The sequence below is a fragment of the Bos javanicus genome, chromosome 6, assembly GCF_032452875.1.
Source record: "Bos javanicus breed banteng chromosome 6, ARS-OSU_banteng_1.0, whole genome shotgun sequence".
Classification (NCBI taxonomy): Eukaryota; Metazoa; Chordata; class Mammalia; order Artiodactyla; family Bovidae; genus Bos; species Bos javanicus.
Genome location: NC_083873.1, coordinates 83698699 through 83708787, shown reverse-complemented (window position 1 = coordinate 83708787; position 10089 = coordinate 83698699). Strand labels below are relative to the sequence as shown.

Sequence of the window (10089 nt, the reverse complement as noted above, 5' to 3'; positions counted from 1 at the left end):
CAGCCACCATACTTTTCAGTACTACACTAAAGCAAGAAAGGAGCTTTCTAGTGCTGGAAGAGTTTTCCTGAAACCTGAGAGGAAAGAAACATGAGCCTGAACTAAGAAAAGTAAACATCTGCTTTGCCATTCATCAGGCATAAAGACAGATAAAGCCAGCTGTAAAGTTAACAGAAAATACTATTTCTCCCAAGAATATGCTGTAAAGCATCACCAAAAGAATCCACTTCGAGTAACTGCTACTTTTTTTACTCACAAAGAACTCTTTTCTCTAAAATCATAGATTGTCAAACAAACAAAACAAAAAAAAACTTGCTCTTTGAAATCTTTCATTAAAATTGAAATATCCCATTCTTGGCTAGATGACCTAAGTTATGTGAAACAGTCTCTATTTCCAGAACTTCAGAAAAGGAGTTTGTGGACATATCCCCCGTTTACTTTCACTCTGGAGCTTCCAAAAAAAAAAAAAATTAGTTGAGAGGTTCTTAGACGTGTATTTTGGTACTTAATCTGGGAAGTCACTTACATTGATTGTAAATTTGTCCCTCACTCACAAACTAAAGGCCACCTGGATGACATATGCCATTCATCGTTCAAGAAAATCACATGATTCTACCAAATTTGTGACAGTGCTTGACATGTAATACATGTCCAAAATTAGATGTTACACGTATAACGTCTTAAAATGGAATTCCAGACGGGAAATCCGGAACTACTTATTACTAGCCTTTCGGTTTTTTCTATTTTTAATAAAATGAAGCGTTTCTTCTTGCCGGAAAACTCTTAAGGATTTTGCTATGGAATTCCATGACTTCGCTGGCCATTGAAATCCTGTGCTTGGCTTGCGATGAGTTTTGGTTCAGCTTAAATCCGCCAGAACCAAGTCGCTACAGTGCCACTTCAGGCTTCCCTGATGGGTCAGACGGTAAGACTCTGACAGACAGACAGACACACACACACACACACACACACTCCCCGTTCCCACCACCACCCCGCCCCCCAACACAGACAGAGAGACACACAGCCACCCAGCTGCGCGCTTCAACTACCTGCGGCAAAGCCCTCCCCCGGACCACACCCAAACCGGAAGCCAGGATGCCCCTAGGGTTGACGGGAAGGCGCCGCCTGGCTGCTTCTCAGGCCGGCCCCCTCCTGTGACGTCATTGCCCGCCCCTTGACCTCGCGTCCCGCCCTCTTCCCTGCCTCCCAGTGGTCCGCTGAGGCTGCGTCTCTGGAGGCGATGGAGGGATCCCTGCCGGTGGCAGCACGTCCCGGGGAAGAGGCATCTTGCTCCTCCTGGAGAACCAGCCGGTGAGAGAACGAATGTGGGCGCGAAGTGAGGCGTGGCGGGCAGAACCCGGGGTCCGACTTTCTGCATCTCCCACTCGGACGGGCAGGGAGCGCGCGAGAGGCCGCGGGGCAGGGCAGAGCCGGCCTTGGGCGGCGAGGGTAGCGCGCGGGGTAGGTGTGGCGGCGCGGGCTCCGGCCTCTGCGACTCCCGGCTTTGCTGAGGAGGAAATCCACTCGTTACCCCTTTCATCGCTTTCTCAGTTCTGGTTGGGGTCTGCCATCCTTCTTCCTTCCAGTCACCGGACGTAGGAGGGAGGGAGGGGCTTTCGGTGCGAGCTTCCCTGCCCCGGTGCCGTACACCTTCCTTCCTTTCGATAAAGTGAAAGCCGAGCTCCATGGTGCACGATCCTCCGCTGAGATTCTCCTTTGAAAACTGTTACCAGAGGGAACTCGGTAATAATGAATCAGTAGTAGTCAGAACACCCTGAGGCCTGTTGATTGCCCTTTAAAACAAGAGAGAAAAAAGAAAGAAAAACGCAGGGAAGAAAACCACGAGTTACCCATTCTTATTTCGCAGTTGGTGTTCCTGCAGAAATAGAGTGGAAACGTTTATGTAGTTCCTATTTGTCATTTCATAATTAATAAAGCGGATAGTTACATTCTGCCCACTACCAGAATATGATGTGCCGAAGACAGAAGTGGTGGATATTTGATTTTGAGCTAATATGAATATTCACAAGCCTATGGCTTTTTCACCAGCCTTAGACCGAAAGGATGCTTTGATACCATGGTATTGCCTGCCATTGCCAGCACTGCCAGACTTACGTGGGGGATATTATGTAATACAAATAAAACCTCCTCTTATTTAAAGCATTTTCGTTTGCCATTTAAGACCTTATCAGAAGAAGAATATTTGAAAGATTCCAGTAAGGCAGCACTTTCTGAAAAGTGATGTCAGTCATAATCACTAAGAGACAGAACTGGTTAGAATGTAGCTTTTCTGATTTTTTCTTAAGAGCTTTACCATCTTAGACTGTTGCTCACCATGCAAGGAAGACAGCTAGAGAAAGTGTACTAACAGTAAGAAAGTTGTAAGAAGACTTTTTCTTGAGTTTTGTATTTTGTTGGAGTGCCAGGGAATATTGTGTATGTGTTTTTATTAGTTAGCTGGAAGGTGATATCACAATGATAAGAGAAATAATAACATTTTCGACCATATGTTTTCAAATTCTTTGCCTATATATCAATATACCAGGCCTATAAAATTGGATCCTGAAATTGAATTTTGTGTTATCACGTTGTTTTTAGAATCCTGAAACTGATATATAGAGCTTCCCAAAACTTAGAATGAATTACACTTTTGCCAAGATGGTATTGATTTTAGCTCAGGCTCAAATTGTCCTGGTGGTTCCCTCTGCCCATGAACCATCTGTGTTTCCCAATTATCATTTTTCTTTCTGTGCCACACTGTGAAAAAATTGAAATGAGCTGCAGTAATTGATATATCACTCTGATCTTGTCACACCAGTATGGTTCAGTTCAGTTCAGTTGCTCAGTCATGTCCGACTCTTTGCGACCCCATGGACTGCAGCATGCCAGGCTTTCCTATCCATCACCAGCTCCTGGAGCTTGCTCAAACTAATGAGCATTGAGTCGGTGATGCCATCCAACCATCTCATCCTCTGTCGTCCCCTTTTACTCCTGCCTTCAATCTTTCCCAGCATCAGGGTCTTTTCTAATGAGTTGGCTCTTCACATCAGGTGGCCAAAGTATTGGAGCTTTAGCTTCAGCATCAGTCCTTCCAATGAATATTCAGGGTTGATTTCCTTTGGATTGACTGGTTTGATCTCTTTGCAATCCAAGAGACTCCCCAAAAGACTTTTCCAACATCACAGTTTTTTAATTTTTAAAATTCATTTAACAGATTTTTTTAGTGCTTCTTCATGCCTTCTGTGAGAGGTGTGTGTGTGTGTGTGTGTGTGTGTGTGTGTGTGTGTGTGTGTTCAGTCGTCTCCACCTGAACCCATGGACTGTAGCCTGCCAGTCCGTGGAAATGTCCAGGCAAGAATACTGTAGTGGGTTGCCATTTCCTACTCCGGGAGATCTTCCAGACCCAGGGATGGAACCTGTGTCTCCTTAATTGGCAGGTGGATTCTTTACCACTGAGCCACCTTGGAATCCCCCACTGTGAGAGGTAGTAGACAATATAGTGTGGTTGTAGGAAGCTAGACTGATTAGTTGCAGGGCTTGCCATTTACCTGCTCCGTGACCTTGGGCAGGTTATTTAGGTTAATCTCTGTCAATCTCAGGTTTTTTCCTCTGTTCAATGGATATAGTAATAGTGTCTATCTCCTAAAGTTGTTGAAAGGGTTAACTGAGTTCAGTTCAGTTCAGTTGCTCAGTCGTGTCTGACTCTGCGACCCCGTGCATCACAGCACACCAGGCCTCCCTGTCCATCACCATCTCCCGGAGTTCACTCAAACTCACGTCCATTGAGTCGGTGATGCCATCTAGCCATCTCATCCTCTGTCATTCCCTTCTCCTCCTGCCCCCAATCCCTCCCAGCATCCGAGTCTTTTCCAATGAGTCAACTCTTCGCATGAGGTGGCCAAAGTACTGGAGTTTCAGCTTTAGCATCATTCCTTCCAAAGAACACCCAGGGCTAATCTCCTTTAGAATGGACTGGTTGGATCTTGCAGTCCAAGGGACTCTCAAGAGTCTTCTCCAACACCACAGTTCAAAAGCATCAATTCTTCAGTGCTCAGCTTTCTTCACAGTCCAACTCTCACATCCATATATGACCACTGGAAAAACCGTAGCCTTGACTAGACAGACCTTTGTTGGCAAAGTAATGTCTCTGCTTTTGAATATGCTGTCTAGGTTGGTCATAACTTCCAAGGAGGAAGCGTCTTTTAATTTCATGGCTGCAGACACCATCTGCAGTGATTTTGGAGCCCCCAAAATAAAGTCTGACACTGTTTGCACTGTTTCCCCATCTATTTCCCATAAAGTGATGGGACCGGATTTCATGATCTTCGTTTTCTGAATGTTGAGCTTTAAGCCAACTTTTTCACTCTCCTCTTTCACTTTCATCAAGAGGCTTTTTAGTTCCTCTTCACTTTGCCATAAGGGTGGAGTCATCTGCATATCTGAGGTTATTGATATTTCTCCTGGCAATCTTGATTCCAGCTTGTGCTTCTTCCAGCCCAGCATTTCTCATGATGTACTCTGCATAGAAGTTAAATAAGCAGGGTGACAATATACAGCCTTGACGTACTCCTTTTCCTATTTGGAACCAGTCTGTTGTTGCATGTCCAGTTCTAACTGTTGCTTCCTGACCTGCATATAGGTTTCTCAAGAGGCAGGTCAGGTGATCTGGTATTCCCATCTCTTTGAGAATTTTCCACAGTTTATTGTCCACACAGTCAAAGGCTTTGGCATAGTCAATAAAGCAGAAATAGATGTTTTCTAGAACTCTCTTGCTTTTTCGATGATCCAGCAGATGTTAGCAATTTTATCTCTGGTTCCTCTGCCTTTTCTAAAACCGGCTTGAACATCTGGAAGTTCACGGTCCACATATTGCTGAAGCCTGGCTTGTAGAATTTTGAGCATTACTTTACTAGCGTGTGAGATGAGTGCAATTGTGCGGTAGTTTGAGGTAAACACTTAAAACTGTGTGACACAATGTTTGTTCTTGTTATTAAATGCCAGGTACTGTTTTAGAGATTTGAAATATGGTAGTAAATTCCTAATGGAGCACATCTGCCTTCCCCTTTCTATAGGGGAAGGCAGATAATAAATAGTTAAGGATATGTGATTTGAAAAAAATACAGCAGTGAGCCACCTGAGCAGAACGAGACCATTTAGTTATTGTGTTACCAAACTTGGGTCCACTCACTGAATGTGCAGCAAAGCCAATCTACTGACACCAGGTTGTAGTGAAGAAAGTACAGTTTATTGCAGGATTTAGCAAAGAAAACTGGCAGCTCATGCTCCAAAGACAAAAACTGCCCCATTGGCTTTCAGGGAAGGGTTTTTAAAGACAGTCTGAGGGAGAGGGTCATAGGGTATGTGATCCATGCTCAGTTCTCTGATTGCTTGATGGTGAGATAACAGGGTAATGTTTTTGGAACCTTGGTCATCACCCTTCTGGTTCCAACTAATCTGAGGTCTACCTGCTGCTGGTCAGTTAACTTCTTCCGCTTGGTAGGGATGTTAGCATCTGCAAGACAACTAAAGTCCTTGACTTTGTCTTATGGCTAAACTATTATTATTTTGTCTTATTTGACTGCTGGAATGGGTGGCTGTTCCCTTCTCCAGGGTGTCTTCCCAACCAGGGATCGAACCCAGGTCTCCCTCATTGCCGGAGGATTCTTTACCATCTGAGCCACCAGAGAAGCCCAAGAATACTGGAGTGGGTAGCCCATCCCGTCCCCAGGGGATGTTCCTGACCCAGGAATCAAGCTGGGGTCTCCTGCATTGCAGGTAGATTCTTTATCAGCTGAGCTACCAGGGAAGCCCTAGATATCATAATTATATGTTAAATTCTGGGTATGTATATTATAGAAGGTTTATGGGCCACTCAGTATTGCTAAAATATAAATCCATCAGAATATATATTATAGCAATGATATTTATAGCAATTACAGCAATGATAACACCTGAGAATAAAACAACTATGGGCTCTAATTTACACACACAGCAAGCAATGAATGAATTTAATATTGACCTATTTTTACAATTGAAATAAACTGGTAAATAATAAAATATATGTCTGGTTTGTAAGATCTCTTTTAGTACCTGGTGAATCTGATTTCACATATTTTACATTACAAAATATGAATATTAAATAGCTATACTTGCTCTTTTGTTTTCTTTTTTCAGTGCAAATACAAATTTCTCCATCATGCCAACAGAATCTGTGGAGATTGATGATGCATTATACAGGTAAGAACCTTATGGAAGCAAATGTTTTTTCCAATAGTTCTTCTCCCGTAATGGAGTATAGATGTCTGTTCGAAGACACCATTAGGCCTTTGCAGAATTTTGTAAAATGTGTTTTAAGAGTTCTGCTCAAGTAAAAATTACAGTTTCTTTCTTTCTTTTACTAGAGTCTGAAAGCTTGAATAATATTTAAATCTTGGTTGCTTTAGGTTTAATTGGTGTGACTAAGAATGATTTTGCTATCCACTACCAAATATACCTCTTATTTCTGGACAGGAGTACATATTTAATTTCCTGATATTGCAGGAGTGAGTCTCATGAAAGACAATTCATTTCACTTTAGTTAGTGATACAGCAGCATCTAGAGAATATGTTTACTTCAGTGTAAGCTCATTAACAACAATCCATGTTTGCACTGCATAGACAGTGGAGAAGTGATTGAAGAGCGGTGGTTCGAATGGAATTTAGTGGGACTTTTTTTTACCATATTTTTTTCATGAAATCAGGATACTTTTTTCAAAATTAAAGAGAACTTAAAAACACATAAGGCTTCCCTGGTGGCTCAGACGGTTAAGCGTCTGCCTGTAATGTGGGAGACCTGGGTTAGATCCCTGAGTCAGGAAGATCCCCTGAAGAAGGAAATGGCAACCTACTCCAGTACTCTTGCCTGGAAAATTCCATGGATGGTGGAGCCTGCTAGGCTACAGTCCATGGGGTTGCAAAGAGTTGTAAACGACATGACTGAGCAACTTCACTTCACTTAAAAACACATAAATTGCTGTCATTTCTAGTAAATTTCTTAAATACTTTGAGATGTTTGCATGGAAGATAGTATAATCACCATTTAAAAGTTTTTAGATTTTTCTGTATATGTAATCATGAAAAAAAAGATTTTATGTAGGTAGAATTTGGAACAATAGGCTTTTTATGTATTTTGGATTTCTTTTTATATTATTTTATGTGGGATGCAGAGTCAGTTTTAAGCAGCTTAGGAGGAGCTGATATGTTGATTTCAAGTTCTGTTTTGTCCTAGACCCTTGGAAGAAAAAGACTAACTTGATTTTGCTTATGTGAAAACTGTTTTACCATATGATCTCCTAGCTATAATTCTATTGGGTTGGCCAAAAGGTTTGTTCTTTTTTTTTTGTAAGGAGGCTCTAGTAGTGCTTAGTTGTCTTTTAGTTCATTCAAAACAGTTTTATTAGGTGGTATTATGACAGCTGTTGTGTCAGTGTGTGTTTTGAAAAAACTTATTAAAATTGGTAGATTTTTATATGGTCATTTCAGTATTATTGAAGATGGAAGAAAGAAAGCATTTTTGGTGTATTATGCTGTATTAGTTCAAGAAAGGTAAAAATGCAACTGAAATGCAAAAAAAAAAAAAAGATTTGGTACAGTGTATGCAGAAGGTGCTGTGACTGATTGAACATGTCACAAGTGATTTGCGAAGCTTCGTGCTGGAGATTTCTTGTTGGATGATGTTCCACAGTCTGGTAGACCAGATGAAGTTGAAAGCAGTCAAATCAAGACATTAATTGAGAACAATCAACATTCTATCACACAGGAGATAGGTGACATACTCAAAATATCCAAATCAAGTGTTAAAAATCATTTGTACCAGCTTGGTTATGTTAATTGCATTGATGTTTGCGTTCCACGTAAGTTAAGGGGGGAAAAAAAAACCTTCTTGATTACGTTTCTGCATGCAAATCTGTAATGAAAACTTTCTATTTTTAAAACAAATTGTGATGAGTGGTGAAAAGTAGATACTGTACAGTAATGTGGAATGAAAGAGATTATGGGGCAAGCAAAATGAACTACCACCAACCACACCAAAGGCCATTCTTCATCCAGAGAAGGTGATGTGTATGTGATAGTGTTGGAAAGTGAAAGTGCTAGTCACTCAGTTGTGTCTGATTCTGTGACCCCATGGACTGTAGCCCACCAGGCTCCTCTGTCCATGGGATTTCCCAGGGATTTCCCAGGCAAGAATACTGGGGTGTGTAGCCATGCCCTTCTCCAGGGGATCTTCCCAACACAGGGATCAAACCTGGGTCTCCTGCATTACGGGCAGATTCTTCACTGTCTGAGCCACCAGGGAAGCCCTGGGGTTAGAAGGGAGTCCTCTATTATAAGGTCCTTCTGGAAAATGAAACATCTCCAACAAGTACTGTTCCCTGGAGACTGTAAAAGACACCTGGAACAGTTCTTTGCTCAAAAAGATAAAAAGTTTTGGGAACATAGAATTATGAAGTTGCCTGAAAAATGGCAGAAGGTAGTGGAACAAAACGGTGAATACATTGTTCAATAAAGTTCCTCAGTCTTTACGTGAAAATGAAAAGTATATCTTTTATTTGTACTTAAAAATAGAAGGAACCTTTTGCCCAATCCAATATATATATTTAAGTAGAAAATATTTTTAGGGCATTTTCAATATCTACTTTAACAAAGTGTCTTGCTAAATATATTTCACTTTTTTCTTTTTACTCAGTCTTAAATCACCTCATAGTTTCTGATCAACTAAACCTGCAATTATTCTCAGAATCTAAAGGTTTTTGGGGGGCTGGAGGAGCACTTCTGACAGCATTCAGAGCCACGTCTCTATTTAGTTTTGCATCTTTATTACCGTGCATTGTCAGGTAAGTTAGGCAGACTTGGCCAGTTCTATAGATTTGCCCATTTCTTTTTCTCCAAAGATATGCCTGAGCCTGCTAATCCAGTGATTTATCTAAAAACAATGAATGAGTCCCAATTTAGTACTCAAGACTTGGTTTTCTAACTTTGCTTTTACCAAAAGATGCTCCATTGGAGGTATCTATATATGTGTTATTCACTCAGTCATTCCGACTCTCTGATACCATGGACTGTAGCCTGCCAGGCTCCTCTGTCCACGTTCTCCAGGCAAGAACACTGGACTGAGTTGCCATTCCCTTCTTCAGGGTATCTTCCTGACCCAGGGCCAGGTCTTCCACATTGCAGGCAGATTCTTTACCATCCCACACCAGGGGACACCATTGGAGGAAATTAAAACTAATTCAGATAATGATAAAATTATTACTTTGCTGTACTTTGCTGTCTCTCTCTTTTTTTCTTAATGTTTCTTGTATATAGGTTCCTATGGAGAGGTCACTATATGAAGAAGGGGTGAAGGAATATAAGAGCAGCATCAGGGCATTCTTAGGTTCTGGATTAGTACAATCATAGTAGTATCAATACTGTGCATATTCTAGTGGAATACTAGAGGAAGTTCTTCTGGCTTTTGAGATAACAGTTTTCTTGAATTTGCTTGTATTCCTAGATTTCTCAGACTTCTCTTATGTAAAGCCAGGTTCCAACTTTAGGATTTTTATCTCAGTTTATTCTTTGGTTCATGTCCATTTCCACGATTTTAGCTATTTCTCTAAGCTAGTGATGAGGCAATGGCACCCCACTCCAGTACTCTTGCCTGGAAAATCCCATGGACGGAGGAGCCTGGTAGGCTGTAGTCCGTGGGGTCCCTAAGAGTCGGACGTGACTGGGCGACTTCACTTTCGCTTTTCACTTTCCTGCATTGGAGAAGGAGATGGCAACCCACTCCAGTGTTCTTGCCTGAAGAATTCTAGGGACGGGGAGCCTGGTGGGCTGCCGTCTATGGGATCGCATAGAGTCAGACACGACTGAAGTGACTTAGCAGCAGCAGCTTAGCAGCAGTGATGCTTAAGTCTCTTTCTTCAGCTTTCTTCTTCCAAGCTCAGTACCTTCTTTTTAAAATGCATACAAGATGGTTTAAATGTAAACCAGGCAGATGTTCAGCAGATAGCTTGTTTAAAAAAAAAAAATTGACATATAGTTGATTTTCAGTGTTGTGTTATAATA

The 10089-nt window shown here is 41.6% G+C and overlaps 1 protein-coding gene across 1 annotated transcript in view; it reads left to right on the top strand.

The window, feature by feature from the left end:
- The first annotated feature begins 1168 nt into the window (after positions 1 to 1168).
- Positions 1169 to 10089, top strand: part of UBA6 (ubiquitin like modifier activating enzyme 6) — an 86195-nt gene continuing 77274 nt past the window's right edge. The window contains exons 1-2 of the mRNA XM_061420314.1: positions 1169 to 1311; positions 6175 to 6237. Of these exons, the coding sequence (XP_061276298.1) occupies positions 1241 to 1311; positions 6175 to 6237 (134 nt within the window). The 5' untranslated portion in view covers positions 1169 to 1240. The remainder of the gene's footprint in view (positions 1312 to 6174; positions 6238 to 10089) is intronic.